This window comes from Halteromyces radiatus (assembly GCF_025201355.1).
Source record: "Halteromyces radiatus strain CBS 162.75 chromosome Unknown BX664scaffold_2, whole genome shotgun sequence".
Taxonomy (NCBI): Eukaryota; Fungi; Mucoromycota; class Mucoromycetes; order Mucorales; family Cunninghamellaceae; genus Halteromyces; species Halteromyces radiatus.
This window is the reverse complement of record NW_026251688.1, coordinates 1,779,056-1,799,165: the sequence shown is the minus strand read 5'-3', so window position 1 is coordinate 1,799,165 and position 20,110 is coordinate 1,779,056. Positions and strand designations below refer to the sequence as shown.

General features: G+C 31.9%; 7 protein-coding genes across 7 annotated transcripts; 3 read left to right on the top strand and 4 right to left on the bottom strand.

Moving 5' to 3' along the window:
* Positions 1 to 245: 245 nt before the first annotated feature.
* On the bottom strand, positions 246 to 1,606 carry BX664DRAFT_67284 (ubiquitin-related domain-containing protein). Its single transcript, XM_051549689.1, has 6 exons — positions 1,452 to 1,606; positions 1,120 to 1,280; positions 972 to 1,047; positions 630 to 866; positions 479 to 556; positions 246 to 382 (listed from the first exon to the last, which is right to left on the bottom strand). Exons 1-6 carry the CDS (start codon positions 1,548 to 1,550, stop codon positions 341 to 343), a joined length of 693 nt encoding a protein of 230 aa, XP_051403064.1. The 5' UTR covers positions 1,551 to 1,606; the 3' UTR covers positions 246 to 340.
* A 358-nt stretch (positions 1,607 to 1,964) lies between these two features.
* Positions 1,965 to 5,964, bottom strand: BX664DRAFT_291996 (uncharacterized protein; the record flags this gene model as incomplete). The annotated part of the gene is made up of 9 exons (XM_051541967.1): positions 5,652 to 5,964; positions 5,319 to 5,584; positions 5,138 to 5,229; positions 4,953 to 5,057; positions 4,530 to 4,869; positions 4,209 to 4,462; positions 3,950 to 4,113; positions 2,750 to 3,280; positions 1,965 to 2,611 (listed from the first exon to the last, which is right to left on the bottom strand). The coding sequence occupies exons 1-9, from the start codon at positions 5,830 to 5,832 to the stop codon at positions 1,965 to 1,967; spliced, it is 2,580 nt and encodes an 859-aa protein (XP_051403063.1). The 5' UTR covers positions 5,833 to 5,964.
* Positions 5,965 to 6,874: 910 nt separating this feature from the next.
* Positions 6,875 to 9,499, top strand: BX664DRAFT_324975 (uncharacterized protein). Its single transcript, XM_051543931.1, has 10 exons — positions 6,875 to 6,990; positions 7,066 to 7,137; positions 7,231 to 7,244; positions 7,336 to 7,757; positions 7,843 to 8,040; positions 8,105 to 8,202; positions 8,291 to 8,584; positions 8,661 to 8,725; positions 8,789 to 8,867; positions 8,927 to 9,499. Exons 1-10 carry the CDS (start codon positions 6,955 to 6,957, stop codon positions 9,383 to 9,385), a joined length of 1,737 nt encoding a protein of 578 aa, XP_051403062.1. The 5' UTR covers positions 6,875 to 6,954; the 3' UTR covers positions 9,386 to 9,499.
* Positions 9,500 to 9,721: 222 nt separating this feature from the next.
* Positions 9,722 to 11,149, top strand: BX664DRAFT_324974 (uncharacterized protein; the record flags this gene model as incomplete). The annotated part of the gene is made up of 1 exon (XM_051543930.1): positions 9,722 to 11,149. A coding segment is annotated over exon 1 (1,114 nt), but the record flags the coding sequence as incomplete, so codon positions are not given.
* Positions 11,150 to 11,151: 2 nt separating this feature from the next.
* On the bottom strand, positions 11,152 to 14,894 carry BX664DRAFT_291989 (P-loop containing nucleoside triphosphate hydrolase protein). The gene is made up of 22 exons (XM_051541966.1): positions 14,748 to 14,894; positions 14,589 to 14,679; positions 14,460 to 14,487; positions 14,297 to 14,399; positions 14,154 to 14,216; positions 13,927 to 14,085; positions 13,777 to 13,860; positions 13,640 to 13,704; positions 13,438 to 13,550; positions 13,324 to 13,373; positions 13,176 to 13,216; positions 12,971 to 13,100; positions 12,788 to 12,897; positions 12,611 to 12,689; positions 12,499 to 12,547; positions 12,311 to 12,438; positions 12,216 to 12,248; positions 11,973 to 12,152; positions 11,693 to 11,868; positions 11,549 to 11,585; positions 11,407 to 11,482; positions 11,152 to 11,287 (listed from the first exon to the last, which is right to left on the bottom strand). Exons 1-22 carry the CDS (start codon positions 14,868 to 14,870, stop codon positions 11,232 to 11,234), a joined length of 1,974 nt encoding a protein of 657 aa, XP_051403060.1. The 5' UTR covers positions 14,871 to 14,894; the 3' UTR covers positions 11,152 to 11,231.
* Positions 14,895 to 15,437: 543 nt separating this feature from the next.
* BX664DRAFT_370484 (RlpA-like double-psi beta-barrel-protein domain-containing protein-containing protein) lies at positions 15,438 to 16,142 on the top strand (the record flags this gene model as incomplete). The annotated part of the gene is made up of 3 exons (XM_051548640.1): positions 15,438 to 15,759; positions 15,833 to 15,956; positions 16,036 to 16,142. The coding sequence occupies exons 1-3, from the start codon at positions 15,457 to 15,459 to the stop codon at positions 16,140 to 16,142; spliced, it is 534 nt and encodes a 177-aa protein (XP_051403059.1). The 5' UTR covers positions 15,438 to 15,456.
* Positions 16,143 to 16,607: 465 nt separating this feature from the next.
* BX664DRAFT_67110 (uncharacterized protein) lies at positions 16,608 to 18,909 on the bottom strand. The gene is made up of 7 exons (XM_051549688.1): positions 18,792 to 18,909; positions 18,667 to 18,708; positions 17,676 to 18,573; positions 17,465 to 17,597; positions 17,216 to 17,362; positions 16,936 to 17,121; positions 16,608 to 16,850 (listed from the first exon to the last, which is right to left on the bottom strand). The coding sequence occupies exons 2-7, from the start codon at positions 18,668 to 18,670 to the stop codon at positions 16,830 to 16,832; spliced, it is 1,389 nt and encodes a 462-aa protein (XP_051403058.1). The 5' UTR covers positions 18,671 to 18,708; positions 18,792 to 18,909; the 3' UTR covers positions 16,608 to 16,829.
* Positions 18,910 to 20,110: the final 1,201 nt, after the last annotated feature.

The following is a 20,110-nucleotide window of genomic DNA, read 5'->3' as shown; positions in this document are numbered from 1 at the left end:
ACGTTGTTTTTCTGGTAATTCATGTTCAGCCAAAAAAGGAATTTCACAACCATCAAATACTAATGCATGTTTTCTGAGATCAATACAAGCCTTATATAAAAAACAAAAAGAAAGAATAAGAATAAATTAATCTCTTTTTTTCTTTCTTTGATTATGATACTTACACGATGTCTTTGAAGCATATCCAAACCAAGTAAAAGTTCAGATCCTTTTCCTTCTACCACGATGAATGAGCAACCCAAGAAGAGATCCTTACTAAGTTTCATTTGAGCACTATGAACTCTACCGAGAATATTGGCTGTTCCTACTCCTTTTGCAATCCCTGCAAATCGAGTATCTACTAATCGCATAAGGTCACACCGTTCAGCTGTTTCAGGACTAACTATCATTGTAAATAAATAAATAAATAAATAAAAAAACAGTAAATAAATATATATCTTATTTTTTTTTTTTTGGAAATTTAATATGACTTACTCACAGTGCTTTGAGCACCAGAATCCACCAATGCCACCAACTTTTTGCCATTGATTTCAACGTTGATATATAAGCGAGTCACCTATAAAAAAAAAGAAAAAGATATCATGTTTAGTGATGTTTAATATCCTTTGCTCATCTTTTTTTTTCTTTACCCTAGCAAAAGATTCCGGATTGTATTCCATAGCAGCCTCCAAATTGGCAGCAATATTTTCTTGTTTGATTGCAGCTTCAATACGTTTCTGAGCCTCTACATCAAAAGGATCATCATTGGCTGCTATCATTTGAGTCCGTTGATGTTCAGCTTGTTGTCGACTTTGTTCCAGCTGTTGTACCATTGTTGTAAATCGACTAGGATCGTTCATAGCTGCACGAGCAAGTTCAGGATTTAACTATCTTCCCCACCCACCCATTAGAACTATGTGAATCTATCTTTCTTTGCTTTCTTTCTTTTCTTTTTTTTTTTTTTTTTTTTTTGTTCTTTCTTTTTAACTTACGTTCGCAAGTTGTTGTAAGAGTCTTGGATCACTGAGAACATGTTGACGCATAAGATCAAAATTGGCATTCCCCGTACTAGATTCACAAAAAAAAAAAAAGAAAATTGAATATATCATTGTTGTCAAAACAGAAATCAATCTATATTACCTTATATTATCAGAATCATTGTTTGTTGTTGTCGTAGTCACTTTTCGTTGCAGAAGAAGCATATCGTCATCATTTATTCCATATTGTTCCATTGTCTTCTTCAGGTCCAATAGTTCTTGTCCATTGTGATACAAATGTTGTTCAGTAGGAGGAACGCCAGACTAATCCAATTATAAGAGAGACAGTAAATTATGAATAAGTAAAATATTAGATAATGTCACCAATAATAATCTTATTTTTATTTTTTAATGACGCGTTCTTCATTTTGTTCCCATAACCCTATACCTTTTATTCCTTTTGTTCTTGTTTTTTTTCGATAAAGTTATACGTACCTCACCTTCCAATAATGCCTTCAAATCTTCTAAAGACATTTGAGTATCTATTGCCAGATTGTAAATATCATCATCGTTAGTTGTCACCGTTAGTCTCATCACGTACTAAAACAAAAAAAAAAGAAAAAGAAAAAGATAGACTGGGGAAAAAAAAAAGAGAGAGAGGAAAAAAAGGGAGTGGTCTCAAGGTTTCACTGAATCCCTTTTCCAATCCCCGCCCAAAGTGAACAACAAATGTTATGAGATTACATTTTGTTGTTCATGCAAAAGAAATGATAGGAAAAACAAAAGTATAATTCTTTATTCGTTTCAAAATAAAAAAAAAAAGTAGTATATAATATATGTAAATATATATATAAGTGTGTATATATTAATGATAATAACGATAACAATAATAATAATAATAATAATAATAACGATAATAATAATAGTAATAATAATAATAATAATAAAGAAGTCAAGGGGAAAAATAAAAGAATCATAACATAATAAAAAAAACGAATAAGATGAAATTCAAAAAGGGTCCAACATGGAGGTATAAACTGTAGTAACAGATTGGCTGAGTTGTTGGATACATGATGTATTACTTGAGATAGTGTAAAGAGATGATAACATGTTGAAGAGCTTATCAGGTAGAATAGATTTGGCTGAAGAAACAGCTGCTGATGAAGGAATAATGTCGATCAGTGGTACTCGAACAGCAACAGACGTAAATGATCCAGATGAGGATGACATGGATGATATGGAAGATATACTTGATGAGCGCCTTCGAGATGGTACCGATAATAGTGATGAAGATACTTGACTATTGTTATTGTTGTTATTGTTGTTGTTTTTCATATTGTTGAATAAAGCCACTACATTTTCATGACCAGCATCTGTTGCCAATTGTAAAGCTGTCTTTCCACTTACAGTTTCAATCCTAGAGTCTGCTTTATCCAATAGAGCCTTGACAATAGCCACCTTGCCAGTCCAGCTAGCAAAATGAAGAGCAGTAAACCCATTACGATCCATCTGATCCACCGGACAATCCAAATGCACAAGAATATGTACCAATCTTGCATAACCACGAATGGCTGCCAAATGAAGTAATGTATGTCGGTTGCGGTTGGTAATCGATATACAGTCTTTAATCCAAAGTTGACGATGAGATCCATTTCCTTCTGCTTCCATGGCACTAATAGCCAGTAATGCTGCAATAATTTGGTCCTCTAAACGTGTGTAAAATAACATGCGCGCATTGTCGTAGGTCGCTTGAGCTGCTTTGGTGGTAAGATAATGTCGATAAGATAGTCGACGAGTATTAACCAAGCTTTTCGTCGTTGGGGTTGATGACGTTGCTGTATTTCGGCTATTGTTGTTCTTTCGATCTTGATTATTACTATCACCTTGTACTATCCGCATCGCAATTTGTCGAGCATCTTCTACTTTTCCCATTGTCTTCAATCCCACCACTTGTAAGGCCAATTCCATCAAAGCTCGATCACTTTCATCAAAATAAGTAAATAATACAACATCTTGCCCTTCCAACATAAGAGGATGTTCTTTAAATGATACCACAACTGGTCCAGCAGAGACAGCAGGAGGAAGGATACAGAGAAGAGTATTGGCACTCCAACAATGTGTAGGTATAGCAGGATTTTCACCAAAAAGACAAGTTAAACCTTCATAAAAATTAGATCCAAGTACCGTCACTTCTGATCCACCATAAATAGGTCCTTCTGAAGGTATCAGTCGATGTAATCGAGGTACACTATTCTTGTTGCTGTTTTCCGTTGTTTTTCGTTGTTGAAGTATTTTTGTGTAGACATTGTTTCCAATCGAATTCTCTGCTTGGGTGTACGTCGATTGACGATGATAATGTTGCTGTTGTTGCTGTTGATGTGATAAACTAGCCGGACGTCTACGATTCGATACACTTTGAAGAGGATTTTGAGACAAGTGAGATAATATTTGTTCTTGTTGTTGTTGCATCATCGACATCATTTGTTGTTGTTGTTGTTGTTGTTGTTGCTGAAGAGGTTGATCGTTATGTGAAGTAGACAATGTTTGTTGAATATGACGATGTTGATCGCCAGCCATTGGTAATAACTGATTCATATTCAAGTTATTGGAATTCAAAAATTCATAAAGTCCACCTTGTTGCAAATGGTCAGCAAATGTTGAAGGAGATATGGTGCTATGTGATGTTGATTGAAGTTGAGTTGAAGAATAACTATTGGTATATTTTTCTTTAATGTCTTGTTGATGTCCATATTGGTTAGATGAGGATTGAGTTGCTGGATGATCGACTAAAGAAGGTGATCTTGAGGCAGAACCATTGTGACATTGAATAGCTGGACTTGATGGAGTTTCTTCAGGATTGGAGATAGGTGTAGCAGGTGTAGATGTCACTGGACTCGATATACCGGAATCAGATTCACCCTCTACAATACAAGCACCTTTCCTTTTTGACAGAGCTGGAGGTTTCATATCGGTCATTCCATCATCGTTTCTACTTCGTTTTCTACTTGTTGTTGGTTGTGATGTTGCTGGTACAGATTGAGGAGCTGGTGTAGCAGATTGAGCTTTGGAACTCTTGTGATCGTCAGTTATCATAATGGGTGGTGATCTTCCAGTTCCTAATACATGATTGTGACAATCCTTGATAGTAAAGACAATTCTAAGAATTAAAAGATATTAAATAATTTTTTGGTTATTTCATCTTTTCTTTGACTTTTTTTTTTTTTTTTTTTTTTTTTTTTTTTAGTAATTTACCTAAATCCAACTTTTTCGCTGTGATGTCTACAGTAACATGTAACTCTTGTTGGTAAAGTAGCTTCTCCATTGTTGAATTCGACATATTCGCTGCAGTTGAAGAGCAGAATTTTCTTTCGTTCTTCAGCCATTACGTTTTCATTTGTCAAATCAGGTAGATCATTGGCAAATAAAGCCGCAAGTTTAGCAGCACCCCCTTCCTTGTTTGCCGCACGCGCCACTTTATTGTCACGTTTTCTTTTCATTCGTTTGCGCTATGAATATATATGTATAAAAGAAATAAGTAAAATAAAATAAAATAAAATATATAGATGTTATTACCTCACGATGAACACAACTTGAACACATGATGATTTCGTTGTCAGCGTGACTATCACATACAACAGCAGCTTCTAGTTTCAATAAATCGGAATCTGCCAAAGTTGATTTTTCATCAGATGCATGAAGTTCACCAGTATTTGTATATTTTTGATTTCGCCGTTTAAGTTTGTCCCTTGCCACCATATGTTCCGGAAGTATCAGATGTGACCAATTAGTTGCTAATTCTCCAGCAGAGTTTGTAAGTTGTAAGCATATCTTGATTTGAGTTTCCACACGAGATTTTGCTCCAGTTAAAGGTAAACCAAGTACCTTCACATGCCAAGGACATTCAGGTTTGGTCCTACAAAAAAAAAAAAAAAAAAAAAAAAAAAAAAAGAGAATCAGATGCATATTCAAATTTATAAAGGATTTCTTCTAATTTACATCATCAGTGATTTATCACTAGTTGGATCCAATATCAAACTATCAGGAGTTGTATATCCATTATTGGTTTTGTTGCCATCTTTGGAACCCAGCAAACCATTTTGTCTAGTTAGTTTTCCAAAAAAAAAAAAAAAAAAAAAAAAAAAATTAGGAAAAAGATACTGTCTATAGTTTTTTTTTATTACCCTTGAATAGCAGCTTGAGTCAAAAAGTCTTCAAAGTTTAAACAATTTCTTGCAAGCATCGGAATAGCATGTAATAAGGGATTGGTGAAAACCTAAAATGATTTGTTTATTTTAATGAGAAATGTAAACAAAACACAAAATAGATGTGTCATATTTTTTTAATTGTTTTTGGATTACTTACATGTAATAGTGAGGAACCCTCTTTTGACTTTTGTTTGGAATGTCGTTTTGTTGTATTATTATCTTCAGTTGTTTTCTGTTGTTCTTGTTGAATAGATACCGCTGAAGAGGAAGAAGAAACTTGTGCTTGAGTAGAAATGGACTGATCTTCAAGTCCCCCTAAAAAGGACGTTGGCATTGAAAAGTGAGATAGATCTTGAGAAGTTGATTCTACTTTGATACCATTATGGTCGACATTGGAAGAAAAAAAATGGGAGCTACTAAAGTCTAAAAAAGAAAGAAATAAACAAAACTTGACTTTTTTTCAAAGAATAGTAATTTTTTTTTTTTTTACCGTTTGCGTTTGCCATTCTGTCATCAAAAGAAAGTTGTTGTGCATTATATTCGGTCACTTGATGTAAAAACATATCCATCACTTGATCAGGGTTTTCCAGGGTCGTCTCCAATGGAGATGAATTATTGTTCATTATTAAGTTGGTTTTGTCACTTGAAGGTGAATCTAGGGAAGATGGCATGACAATGTTTTTCAATATAATAAATAACCAAATAATAAAAAAAAAAAAATAAGATATGTTGAGGGTATCGACTATAGGTTGAAATAATAATAAGAAGAAGAGGAAGAGGAAGAAAAAGTAGAAATGAGGAAGAAAAAAGACGGGAAAAGGTTGACTCGACAAGAAAGAAAGAAAGAAAAAAAAAATATTGGGCGGTAGTTAAAATAGCACGTTTTCGATTGGATAACTTTTTATGTCTTTTTTCAATTTGTCCCGAAAGGTACGGATTAAAATGGTTTATATCAAAGAAGAGAAAGAGAGAAAAAGAAAAGGAAATATAACTACAAATAAAAATAAATATAATAAAAAAGATGGAGAAAAAAAAATTAATTAGTTATCATTCATTGATAATAGTCTGTTAATCCATGTGATGATCCATTCATATGAATATGAACACTAGAAGTGAAGTTTTTTGATAATATTAGAGATCATATATAAAATGATCCCTTTTTGATTTCTCATTCAGAATAAAATCATCATTGGAAGTCAATTCTTTTTTTTAAAAAAATAAAAGATCATGAAATGATTGTAATTTTGGTCAAGATAACATGTATACCTTCTTTCAATGGATTAGCATGACCAAATTATCATAATAACAAGCAAATTCGTTACACAGATACAGTTAAGAAAAAAAAAAAAGAATGGTTTGGGGAAAGGAAAACTTTTGTGTGAATTATCCAGTGATGATGATTGGTCCCACCTTCAAACGGCACCAAAAAAAAAAAAAAAGTAGAAGGTAAAGTCACACAGTTACTGAAAATTGTAATTACATAATTAATAGGACCTATAGGTGAAGAAAATATATATATATATAATACATTGATTTTTATAAGTAATGATTTGTTTTTTTTTTCTAATTAATCTCTACTTTAATTTACATTGGTTTGATTTCTCTCATATATATATATAAACTGTAGTGACCATGTCTCCCAAAATGCGATAAAAATATTAAAACTCAGGTTACCTTTTTTTTGTTTCTCTCTTGGCTTGGAACTTAAATACAATTCTCTCTCCTTTCCTTATTTTCATATATCCTTACCTAGCTTTGTATTTCAATTCTTCTTTATCTAATATATCTGAATAATGTCAAGTACTTCTTTATTCAAATGGATGGGCATTGTAAACAAATATTATCATTATTTCCTTTTCATAACCTTTTATTTATTTTTTTTTATTTTTTTTTTCTCTTTCTAGGGTACAACAGCAAAACCACCAAACGAAGTAAATCAAAATGAAGAAGGGGAACGTTATTTTGGTCTAGAAAATGTATGTTAATAGAAAAATAAATATATCACTTGTATTAGAAAGTATTGTATTAACCATATATATATATATATTTTATTCATTGATTATTTATAGTTTGGAAATACATGGTAAATTCATACATTCTTTTTTTTTTTTTTTTTTTTTTTTTTTTTTTTTTTTAGTATTATCTAACAAAATTTTCATTTTTATATATTATAGCTATTGCAACTCTGTTTTACAAGCTTTATATTACTGCAAACCTTTTCGTGAATGCCTGACCAACTTTCCTCATGCTGCTCCCACTATATTATCTTCAAATAGTTATCACAATGGCATCACTTCTGGTACGCCTTCTCCTTCTTCACCAGGATATAAAACACACCGAATACCTACAGACTCGTCATCACCAACCAATATTCGAACCAATGTTCCATCTTCGTATAATACTTCCATGTCAACTAAGATTGCACCTCGTAATGGAATACTACCTGAAAGACAAACTGGTGTCAATTTATCCCCTGGTATGGAAGATACTCTATTTGCAGCTTTGAAAGATCTATTTTGGGAAATATCAACTCATAGAAAGAAAACTGGTGTCGTTGCTCCTGTAAATTTTATTAACAAACTAAAGAAAGAAAATGGTAATTTTGTAATAATAATAATAATAATAATAATAATAAAAGGATTCATCAAAGTACTAACTATAATATTGAATCATATCATTAGAACTTTTTCGATCAAGTATGCATCAAGATGCTCATGAATTCTTGAATTATTTATTGAATACCATTGCAGAAGATGTGGAAAAATATCAAAAGAAAATCATCGATCAAAATGGAAGTGGACTAGATCAACGTTCTGATTATAATGGTGGCCAAGAAAGCATTCATACGTCTAGTAGTGATGGAACAGATACAAATACTGGTAAGTCACCAAATAGGATTAAGCAAAAAAAAAAAAAAATTAATATTAAACTCTTATAATGTAGACTCGGATACCTCCTCTTCAAAATCTCCATCGACTTGGGTACATCAGCTATTTGAAGGTATCTTCTCGAATGAAACGAAATGTTTGACTTGTGAAACGGTAAATCATATTCTTTTTTTATGCATAGATTTCATTTTTTTTTTTCACATGAAGATTGATCATTATTTATTTTTTTTTTATTTTAAAGGTGACAAGTCGCGATGAATCATTTATGGACTTATCAATCGATGTTGAAATGAACTCATCTGTTACTTCCTGTTTACGACAATTCTCTGCTAGTGAAACTCTTTGTCATAAGAATAAATATTTTTGTGATGAATGCTCTGGACTTCAAGAAGCTGAACGAAGAATGAAAATCAAAAAACTTCCAAATATACTGGCTCTTCATTTGAAACGATTCAAATATCAGGAACAACTCCAAAAATATGTCAAGCTTACTTATCGAGTAGTATTTCCTTTTGAGCTTAGACTATTCAATACGGTAAAATTTAGATAAAAAAAAAACTCAATATCAACCTAGTACTAATATATATATATGTATTGATTGATTGAAATAGTGTGATGATACTGAAGATGCTGATCGATTATATGAATTGTGGGCTTGTGTTATTCATATCGGAAGGTAAGATATTATATATATATATATATAAAGGAAGTGCTTATCGATAGTTTTATTTTTATATAGTGGACCTCATCATGGACATTATGTGACAATTATCAAAAGCAATGGACAATGGATGTTATTTGACGATGATGAAGTGACGGTAAATTGAAAGTAAACAAATCTATGATATGTATACTAAATTAATGATTTCATTATTAGAATATCCAAGAAGAAGATATCCAAAAATACTTTAGTGACTTACCTGGTAGTGGATCTGGATATGTTTTGTTTTATCAAGCAGTGAACCTTACTATGGATTCAATCCAATTATCGAATGGATTAGATAATAACAACAACAATAATAGAGAAAATGGTATATATCGCCCACATATCAATGGTAATGTATCATTACCCATGGTATCATCTTTACCAACTTCATTACCATCACCTACCATCAATCATTCAACACCTGTGGCGACAGATTCAACAGATCATTCTTACTACCAATCCATAACAAAGAGAACGGAAGCAGTACCGATACCAACAGCACGAAATCTAGACTCTAGTTTATCCAATGATATTTTGACCAATAACAATACATTACAACCATCAACACCAACTCGAACTAGGACTTGGGGATTAGGAAGAAAGATCAGAGAAAAAAAAGATAAACGTTAGATTCATCTTTTTTTTTTTTAGTAGTATATTTATTTGTTTTTTATTCTTTCATCCATTTTAATTCATTTTCTTCATGTAAATCTCAATAAAAAACCGTCCTTATTATCACTATTAGATCATTATGGTTCTCTATTATTTTAGGTAATTGAAATGTTACTATTCTGTTTGACAAAACTATTTTTTGATCATATCCAAAAGTAGAATGGGATGGAGTTGAATGGGATATTAGCGGAAAACAAAAAATCACGGCTTAATTGCAAAAAATTGGTTACTATGGCGGGGAAAAGAGAATAAAATAGACTCGTATTTGGATATTCATCCGCTTTCTTCCTTTTATTTTCTTTTCTTTTGTTTTTCTTACTTTTTATTTTTACATAATGTTGGATAATAATAAAAGCGACCACAAACATACTTCTAGGATAAAAAGAATGTTACAGTCCAAATCTAATGTCTCACCATTAGCCCTTGATCAAAAGTCATCCATGATTTCTTCTCCAGTATTACAACACTCAACAAACATCTATTCTTTGGCTTCACCTAGACGAACTTCATTTGAAATTAGAAGCAACCCTATGGAAGCGGCAGCAGCTGCAGCTGCACGTCATAATCTTTATCAACCGTTATCACCACCACCTCCTATTCCTTCAGGCCGTTCTATAACAGCAAGAACGTCGTCAAAGAACAACAACAACATTTGTCTCTCACCCTCTTCTCCTCATTGTGCAACAAAAATCACATCGTCTGTGACACCCATGATGTCGCCAACTACTCCTCGTGGCCGCCGTTCTCACTCTCTTCACCATACCACTCATCCTGCCCCGACTCTTTTGAAACAATATGAACAACATCCTCCACCCATTATTCAGCAACAAAAGAAGAAAATACTTACCAATAAGACATCATCAGCCACATCATTATCATCCACATCATCGATCTCTGATAAAAATGAGAAGAATTTACGACGACATTCTTGTTCATCTACATCTCATTCATCACGACTTTTACGACAACAACAACAACAACCTCCATTACCTTCACCAGCTGCTATATCTGTTGCTGCTGCTACTATGTCATCATCATCCATCACCTCGTTATCATCTTCATCCACCGCCACGTTATCTTCGTCTTCTAGATCTACTTCAGCCTCTTCTTTGTTATCATCCAAAGCTTCTTCACACAACACTCATTCTGCTGATCATTCCATCCTGTCATTGGAGAAAAGTCGATCTACACCTTTACGCCCTCATTCCAAAATTAAAACTTATAATGTCTCTTCACCCGAACAACAACAACAACAACGTCGATCATCATCCACATCCTCGAAAAAAAACAAATTACAACGATATGCATCCGATACAACACTTCCTTCTGTATCTCGTTTAGAACGTGATTTGGAAAAGAAGAAACGACAACAGGAATTGGAAGATCTCATCTCTGGTCGTCGTGGCAGTACCCTGAAACTCTCTCTTACTCCCAAAAATTGCGTTTTAGGTTAAATTATTGAACTTTTTTTTTTTCTTATTTTATTATTATTATTATTGTTAGTATTATTTATTATTTATTATTATTTCTTTTTATAGTGACATTACTCTTTTATTTATCATTATTATCTTATTCTTTTATTATTGATACACATACACCAATTGTTTTTTTTTCTCTCTGTCCTACTTTGTATAATCACATATATATTTTACCCTGGTCTATAACTTTTAATACATTCCCCTAATAAAGTCATTATTTATCATCTTCTTCAAATAAAAAAAAAATACAGTAGTTTATTGTTTAATGGAATATCTATATATGATACATTATGATACAAAACAGGTTCCAAGAAAAAAAAAGGTTTCTATGATTTCTTGTCCATCAGTTGGTAGAAAGCAGACTGCGGGACTTCCACGTTGCCTAATAAAAAAGGAAAAATAAGAAAACAAGAAAAAAAAAAGTCAGTGAGCGTCAAACGCAGGCCATAAAAGGCAATCATCCGCATTGTTGACAGAAAAAAAAATTTTTTTTTTTGTTACCTATTGATTTCATCCTTTTCTTGCCTTCTTTTTGCTTTTGTAATAATTTCATTTTTCTTGAAACATCACCACCATACTAAAGTCAAATATATATATATATAAGATTACTGTTTCATTTTCCTTTTCTACTTTGTCAACTTACACATTTCGCAGTAACATTCTTGCGGAGTGCAGATATCCTAAAATATATCATAAAAAACAAAGTTGGTGCAATTAAAAAAGATTTTGTCCATTCAACTCCACTGTCTAGTCAAAAATCTCGACTCTTTTTTTTTCTTTTCCTTACGTTTCTCTTGCCACAATCTTAGATCCCAAAGCTGTTTGAATAACCACATCAAAGAGTTGTCGTTGAATGACATTTTTCAATCGTTTAACCCAATCTCGACCAACTTGTTCCACTTGAGATCGATGTAAAATCACAGATAAAGCATCCACTGGTTTTGAGTTCAGTAACACCGACATCTATAATAGTAATAATAAAAACATGTTTTTTTAATATAAAAGAAAATGAAGAAAAAAAATCATGTCATTTTTTTTTAACTTTGGTTCATTTCTTGTGAATTTACCTTGACTAAATCACTTTCTTCATAACCATGTTCTTCATAATCAAAAGTCGCATACCCAGATGAGCGGCTTTTCAATTCATCATAGAAATCTTGCACTACTTCGGCTAATGGCAATACATATTTCATCATCACCCGTTTATCATCAACATAAACATAATCCCGTTGTTCCCCTCGACGACTCTAATAAATAAATAAATAAATGAATAATCCTTTTTTTTTTTTTTAAAAAAAAGAAATGCTTACACCACAAAGTTCAATCATCTTGCCCATATATTCCTAACCATTATACAAAAAAAAAGAGTCAGTTATCTTTGATTTAAAGTGATTGATAATATTACTTCCGGAAAAATCATTGTTGCTAAGACCATGGGTTCTTCCAATCGTAACACCTTGAACGCCTTTTCTTCCGAATCGGGAAAGTCAGAAGGATTTCTAATAATACGCGTAGTTTTGTCCTTGAATACCACTATGGAATGTAGAATGGATGGAATAAGAAACAATGTGAATTGAATATTTCATGTCTTACCTTTGTAAGGTACCGTTGGTTGAGTCACAATGATATTAGCGTCATATTCCTATTCCAACAAAAGAATAAATCAGTTATCCTTATTTATATATATATATATCATCTATCTTACGTTCTCTAATCGCTGTCGGAAAACATCCATATGCAAAGTTCCCAAAAATCCAAGCCGCCATCCCTGTCCCAAAGCATTACTAAAAAAAAAAAAAAAAAAAAAAAAAAGGAAAAAGATCAAAATTAGATTTGAACCATGACAGTCGTTGTCCTTTTTTTTTTTTTTTTAGTCATTTACCTTGTTTCCTTGTGTACGCTAACACTTGCATCATTCAACGTTAACTTCTTGATATTATCATCTAATTTTCTAAAATCGTTTGTATCTACTGGAAAGATACCTGCAAATACCTTTTGTTTTGAATAGATAAAAGATCAGAACAAAAAAAAAAAAAATCAATATATACAGCTATTCTTCAATTACCATGGATTGTGCAGGTTGAAAACCAGGTAAAAGTTCGACTTTTTCATTGATATGATGGAAAGTATCACCAATATGAGCTTCAGAAGCACTTTTCATCCCACACACCACATAACCTACTTGACCAGCGTGCCTATACATTGATAAGATTTTTTATTGGTAACATTCTTTTTTTTTTTTTTGTTCTGATATGAAGAAATCAACTTACAGATAACCGGTTGGGACTTGTTCCGGATACATGATACCAACCTAAAAAAGATAAAATATTTCACCTTAAGTTAGTACCTTTCTCAAGATCAAAAGATATATAAAACATCCACTCATTGTCTTTTTTTTTTTTTTCCAAATCCACTTACTTCGGTAATTTCATATTTGGTATCTGAATATGCTGATAATACCTTGTCACCTACATAGTGTTATATAAGAAATCGAAAATGAATAATCATAACAAATTAGTAGACAATGATTACCTTTTCGTAATACACCATCGACAACACCAAGCATACAGACAACACCCACATATTTATCATACCAAGAATCAAATAACAGTGCACGGAATGGTTTTTGAATGGACCCAGAAGGACTAGAAACAAACAATAATAATAATAAAAATAAAAGACAAAGCCTGGATCAATATCATTCTACATATATATATATATAAATACAATTTACCATGGAATGTTTTCGATAACGCTTGGTAAGATGGAGTCAATGTTGATACCAGATTTCGCAGAGATCTATTTTTTTTTTTAAAAAAAAAAATCAATAGATCGTATATATGTATTTTTCAATCCTTATCAAATTATTACCTGAAGAACAGATGATGTATCTAATTCAAATGCACTTTCGAGTTGTTTTATGGTACGTTCAGGTTCAGCACCAGGAAGATCGATCTATCATTTTCAAAACATTCAAATCAATCGTTTGTTAATAATTATTCCCTTTTTTTTCTCCTTTACCTTATTCAAAACAGGTATGATATGTAATCCTTCACCAAAAGCCAAATAAAAATTGGCCACAGTTTGTGCTTGAATGCCTTGGGCTGCGTCGACTAATAATAAGCAACCTTGACATGCTGCTAATGATCGTGATACTTCGTAGCTAAAATCCACATGACCCTATTTGTAATAAGAGTTATTATTGAGATGATATATATCAATTATTTTCCATTGATTCTTGTACTTACAGGAGTATCGATGAGATTGAGTAAGTAATCTTTTCCTTTATAGTTATAAAACATGGACACAGTCTATAATAATAACCATATATAAAGATCAAATTGATTAGTTATGACATAATTGTTTTTTCAATTCTTTTTTTTTTTAATACCTGTGCTTTGACGGTAATCCCTCGTTCGCGTTCGACTTTGAGTTTATCGAGAACTTGTTTGTTGGATCCTCGTAAAGATATGGTATTGGTATGTTCGAGTAATCTATTAAAAAAAAATACATGTCAATATTTAAATTCATCACGATTTCTCTTTTTATAATACCTATCAGCCAGAGTGCTTTTGCCATGATCTATATCAAAGTTATTGGTCATTGAAAAAAAAAAAAAAAAAGACAAAGGAAAGAATGGTGATTAGTTCATAGTTTCCATTCAGTATATAATATATACTTACCAATATGAGCAATAATACTAAAGTTACGTATATTTTCAGCTGGAAAGGATGGTAAATCGATAGTTTTCGTTGGATCGGCTGCTTTTATTTTCTAATTAACAACATGAATGTTTCTTTTAGTTAATTATAAAAAAAGAACTGTCATTTTCGTTTACTTACTTCTGTCGTGCTTTTCGAATAAGGTCGTTGGCAGTTTTGTAAAAAGGAGATATTGCCAATACGACGAGTATATCTAGAATAACATGTCACTCGCCTAGATACTTGAAGAAGCAGTAAGGTCATAAAAAAAAAAAAAAGAACAATGTCAAAATAGAAAAAGAAAAAAGGATAAGAATAGGAAATGGAACTTTTTTTTTTTTGTTTTCGAATTCCAGCCACTGACAATGATCAAAGCGGTGGCCGAATAAATTTCCCAAAAAAGTTCATTATGCAAACGCAAATCACTACAATGAATGAACCTTTATATCAAAGGAAATGATGTTTATTTTTAATTTATCGTAGACACTTGATCATCGTTTTTGTACTCTGAAATAAACATTTTTGTATAATTAACCTTACTAAACGAGCAAGTGATTTCAGTAAGGGTATTCTACAGTGCAGATTGTACAGTGTACCCCTTTCTTATTTTTATATCACCAATACTCGTCTTTCTTTTTCGCATACATACTCCGTCTTACTAGCAACAGCAAATATATCGTAACTTTTACATACATAAACCCCTATTTCTTGCATTACAAGGAGTTATCACTGTCTTTTTTTTTTTTTGTCCATCAACTATAAATACCAAATGTGATTCTTTCCATTCCCTTGCAATTCATATCAAAAGTCCTCTTTTTTTTTTTTTTTTTTTTTTTTTTGGTAGCAAAAGATGTTATGTAAAAGTATGGTTTTATTATTGACGTTATGTCTTTGGATGATGACAATATTGATGACTGCGCAAGCTCGACCTGTTCAAAAAAAGGGACAAAGTGATAAGAAGACAAATGGCGATGTTTCTATTAAGAAAAAACCTCAAAAGGCTGAACAACAAAGCGATGATCAAGGTGAACATGATGGAGACGATGATTACTATTCCGGTTCAGGTACTTTTTTTGATCCAGTGTCTCAAGGTGGAGCAGAAGGAGCTTGTGGTGGTAAAAAAGAATCTTCCTCAAGTGATATCGTAGCATTGGTAAATTATTATTATTATTTTATATATTTTCGAATCTATCATTACAATTCATACATCTCATTGTATTGATTAGAATTCGGCTCAATATGGTCCAATGAATAAAAAAAGTCGATTTTGTGGTGAAAAAGTACTGATAGAATATGGAAATAAAAAAACTGTGGCTACCGTACAAGATGCATGCCCTGGATGTAAAGAAAGTAAGTTAAAAAAAAAAAAAAGAAAGAAAAAAGATTTATCAGCTCATCAATTTCTCATTGTATTGTTTTTACTTTGTAGAAAGTTTAGACATGACACCATCTGTTTTTAACAAATTGGCTGACGCGAAGACTGGTGTCATTCCAATCAAATGGTGCTTTTTAGGCGATAAAAATTGTAAACAGTAAATTAATAATAATAATTTATCTCTCTTCTTATAAACTATATATGTACATCATCATTACCACTAATAAACAAGAAAAGGTTGGCCACTTATCTTTTTTTGAAAGAGTCTAAATGTATAATAAAATCTGCATTGATTTCCTTTTTCTCCGGGACGATCAAAAAGTAAATGACAGTGAGTTTTACTTGATGTATTATCACATGTTATCTCTTATCCATGACCTGTCATATTAGTACATATCATTCATCATCTATCATCAACTGCTACCATTTCTCATCAACCACCAAAAGATCAAAGGTCAAGCACAAAAAAAAAAAAAAAAAAAAAAAAAAAGAACCATCATCATTTAGTCATAAGATGCCAAATGACCAATTTTCTCTAGCACTACAACACATTATTAATCATAATTAGGATGATAATATAGGTAAAATACTGTATAAAATTCTTTAATTTCAGAAAAGAAAAAAAAAAAAAGGTAAAAAGTAGATTATGATATAATGCCAAAAAAAAAAGAAAGAAAGAAAATAAAGAGCTACAGAAGAGGCGTATCAGATAAAAAATAAAATAAAATAAAACTATGGTAAAAAGTAAACGAATGAGGTAGGGCTATGGTGTGAGGGGTAATCGAGGAGAGGGAGAATTTGAGGCGCGGTATAAATAAAACAATAAAAGATAAAAAGGAAGCTTAATATCAACTAAGTATAGGTAAAAACTACAAAAGAAAAGAGAGAGAATGAGAAAAAGGAGGTCAATATGAAATATATTTAATGATTTTCCTCTATTTTAATTTCACTTACATTGCCGACAATTACACTGGGTAAATCAAAAATATCACGCTTGATAGTGAAACAAAAAGTACATGGTACAGGTCGTTGTTGAGGAGTTCGCAGGATACAAGAATGAATACAAGCCTTATCAGTATTGTCGAATGCATGAGTTGAAAATTGTTCCCAATATTCTACAGCTGATTGATTGTCCATCAACTAAATAAAAATAAAAAATAAAAAAGTTAAATGTATCTCAACAATAATCACATGATGATAATAATAATTTTCAGTCTTTTTTTTTTTTCTTTACCTCATAAATATATGTTTTCTTCCCTAGTAATGCATCCTTGGTCCATTGTGTCAGTAATGAGAATTCTTTGCCAGCTAAACAGACTTCTCCTGTCCTTCTCCATACCACAGTAGGGGTTCCCGAGAAACTGATCAGCTTTTCATACTCCTATTCAATTTGATATAATAAAATACATGTTAAAAGAAATTGACTACCTCCTTCTTCCAATGATCACTGAGGAATTGCCATTGTTTATTATCATCTACTTACCAATAAAGTTCGTTGGAAGCATTTTTCCATAAATACTAGATCCTCTTCTGTCAAGTTCATAATCAATGCCAAAAAGGAAGGTCGAATCAAAGCCAATGCACGACTAATCCTCATCAGATCATCTCTACCCATTCTATAAATTAAAAACAAGTTAGTAAAACTGGAGATAACAGGAGGGAAGGGAGGGAAATCAATTCTGTAAATAACTTACTTTTGTTTCACATACTGAATTAAGTAATGAAATCCTTCGGCATAATTGAATGGTCTCTTGACACTGTTGTAAACCTGTTCAGGAGTGTTCCCATTACTACCTTTCCTCCGACTACTACTATTTGCGCTGGATGTGGACGCCACACTTTCCCGTTTGATGGTACTAGGATGATGATGTTGATGGTTCGGTGATATAGCCGACCTATTGTTCGCCTGTTGTTGTTTTTGCTGTTGTTGTTGTTGTTGCTGTTGCTGATGTTGCTGTTGTTGCTGTTGCTGCTGTTGTTGCTGCTGCTGTTGCTGCTGTTTTTGCTGCTGTTGTTGCTGCTGTTGTTGCTGTTGTTGTTGCTGTTGCTGTTGTTGTTGTTGTTGTTGTTGCTGTTGTTGCTGTTGTTGCTGTTGTTGCTTGATTATAGCTTGTTGTTGTGAATGGGCGAGCGATGGATGATTTAACATCATGGTATTTGGAGACGAAGTAGAGACGGTAGGAGTAAAGGGATACATGGCGTTAGGAGAGAACGAAGAAGTTGTAGTGGGATTGTAAGAGATTGAGGTCATAGGATCTAAATGAGAGGAGGAGGTTGGGGTAACAGATGATTGGGAAAGAGGTGATGTTGAAGGCATAGAAGATGTTGTAGTGGGAATAGTATGAGTCATAACGTTCGAGGATGATGTAATATTGTTGATGGAAGAAGTAGGAGTAGGAGTAGTTATGGTTGGTGATGATGATGAGGCTGTTATTGTTGCAGTTGTTGTATTTGTTGTACCAGATATGAGATCCATAGGGTTTTGTAACATATTCCCAATAATGCCATACTCCAGTCCGGCTGTTTCTGACCCGAACCCAAGGTCTGCAAGAGAGAAGTTTAACAACTGACTTGTATCCAAAAAGCTTGTTCCTAGAAATATATAAAAAGTTCAATAAAATTTATTGTCTTCTAATATCTTTTTTTTTTTTTTTTTTTTTTTTTTTTTTTTTTTTTTTTTTTTACCCATTGTAGTTTCTTCTTGTGGATATGGGGTAGGAGGAGTAACTATATATATATATATATATGTATATAATATAACAAATTATTGAGTTAAGATGTTCCAATATAATAACTATTTGTAACCTTACAATCTTCATATGATTCCTGTTTTTCTCTTTTATGAACACCATCGTTACAAGTGGTTGCCAAATCACGTTTAATACATCGTTGACAAGGTCGTGCTGAGTTCGAGGTTTATAAAAAAAAAAAAAAAAAAATAAAAATAAAAAAGCGAGTATGGTCAGTTGTGGTCATGGGGTCTCTCTCTCTCTCTCTCCTGTTTACTTACAACCATCACAAGTCAGTTGAGCCTACAAAGAAAGAATAAATAAAAAAGAAATGAATATATACATTATTAATATTATTATTATTATTATTATTATATATATATTTATATAAACCTTTTGACAATGAATACAGGAAATAATATCTAGATTCTTCTTCCTTTTATTCTCCAGATCAATGTTGCCATTATTATTATTGTTGTTATTGCCGTTAAGTTGATCAAAACCAAAAAAAGTTCCAAAGTTTAAATCAGATAAAGTGCCTGTTGAGGTTGCCGCACTTTGTGACATTGTCCAAGAGAGAAAAAACAGAAATAAACAAAAACAGAGAGAGAAAAAAAAGAAAAGAAAATAGAAAAAAGAAAAGGGGCGTAAAGAAGAAAAAGAAAAAAAAAAAAAATGGGTGTGTGAAAAAATAAAGAGAGAGAAAAAAAAAAAAAAAAAAAAAAAAAAAAAAAAAAAAAAACTCCACAGGTATTGCTGACCAACCAGCAGCCTTCAATCCATTCTAGTAGCTAAATTCTGCCCTTATTAGAAGGTCAATGGTAAAATGATCAAATAAAATATATAATCATTCTTTTACTATTTGAAAAGTAAAAAGAAATACTTTATAAAAATGATTATTCTTCTTAGTGGCGTCATATTCATATAAAAGACCCCAATATGCATCTCGGATTCAAATGATCATTGCCTTTTGACATACAAATCTGTACGGCGATCTACCATTAAAGAAAGAGAAAAATGAAATATTTTAATCAATATCATTTTGCAGTACAACAAATTAGATTAAAAATCAATTCGACTAGTATACTACTTTTAATAGTTATTATTATAACGTATATTTATATATATAATTCATCATCTGATGTTTAGTTTCTATGAGATATAGTCATTATATTTGATTTCATAGTCTATTTGATGTGCCCTGAATAAAACTAATCTATAGCCACTTGACTCATTGCACTTTAAAACACAGCATTTATCCTGATTGGAGATTTAACTTTTTTTTTTTTTTAAAAAAAAGATCATTCTTCACTTTTCAATCTTTTTCTTTTCTTTTTATAATATATATACATATATGGCTCAAGGTTAGAATATAATTATCTAATGTATATACATAACTA

Coding starts and splice junctions, on each gene's coding strand:
- BX664DRAFT_67284 (XM_051549689.1), bottom strand. CDS start 1,550: ATGAGACTAACGGTGACAACTAACGATGATGATATTTACAATCTGGCA. Junction 867..971: donor TCTTACAACAACTTGCGAAC/GTAAGTTAAAAA, acceptor TGGGGAAGATAG/TTAAATCCTGAACTTGCTCG. Junction 383..478: donor ATTCTGGTGCTCAAAGCACT/GTGAGTAAGTCA, acceptor TTACAATGATAG/TTAGTCCTGAAACAGCTGAA.
- BX664DRAFT_324975 (XM_051543931.1), top strand. CDS start 6,955: ATGTCAAGTACTTCTTTATTCAAATGGATGGGCATT. Junction 8,041..8,104: donor TGGAACAGATACAAATACTG/GTAAGTCACCAA, acceptor CTTATAATGTAG/ACTCGGATACCTCCTCTTCA. Junction 8,726..8,788: donor TGTGTTATTCATATCGGAAG/GTAAGATATTAT, acceptor ATTTTTATATAG/TGGACCTCATCATGGACATT.
- BX664DRAFT_291989 (XM_051541966.1), bottom strand. CDS start 14,870: ATGACCTTACTGCTTCTTCAAGTATCTAGGCGAGTGACATGTTATTCT. Junction 14,400..14,459: donor AAAAGCACTCTGGCTGATAG/GTATTATAAAAA, acceptor TTTTTTTAATAG/ATTACTCGAACATACCAATA. Junction 12,249..12,310: donor CAACAATGATTTTTCCGGAA/GTAATATTATCA, acceptor TATAATGGTTAG/GAATATATGGGCAAGATGAT.
- BX664DRAFT_67110 (XM_051549688.1), bottom strand. Junction 17,598..17,675: donor ATTCAGTATGTGAAACAAAA/GTAAGTTATTTA, acceptor TTTAATTTATAG/AATGGGTAGAGATGATCTGA. Junction 16,851..16,935: donor CCAGTGTAATTGTCGGCAAT/GTAAGTGAAATT, acceptor TTTCTTTTGTAG/TTTTTACCTATACTTAGTTG.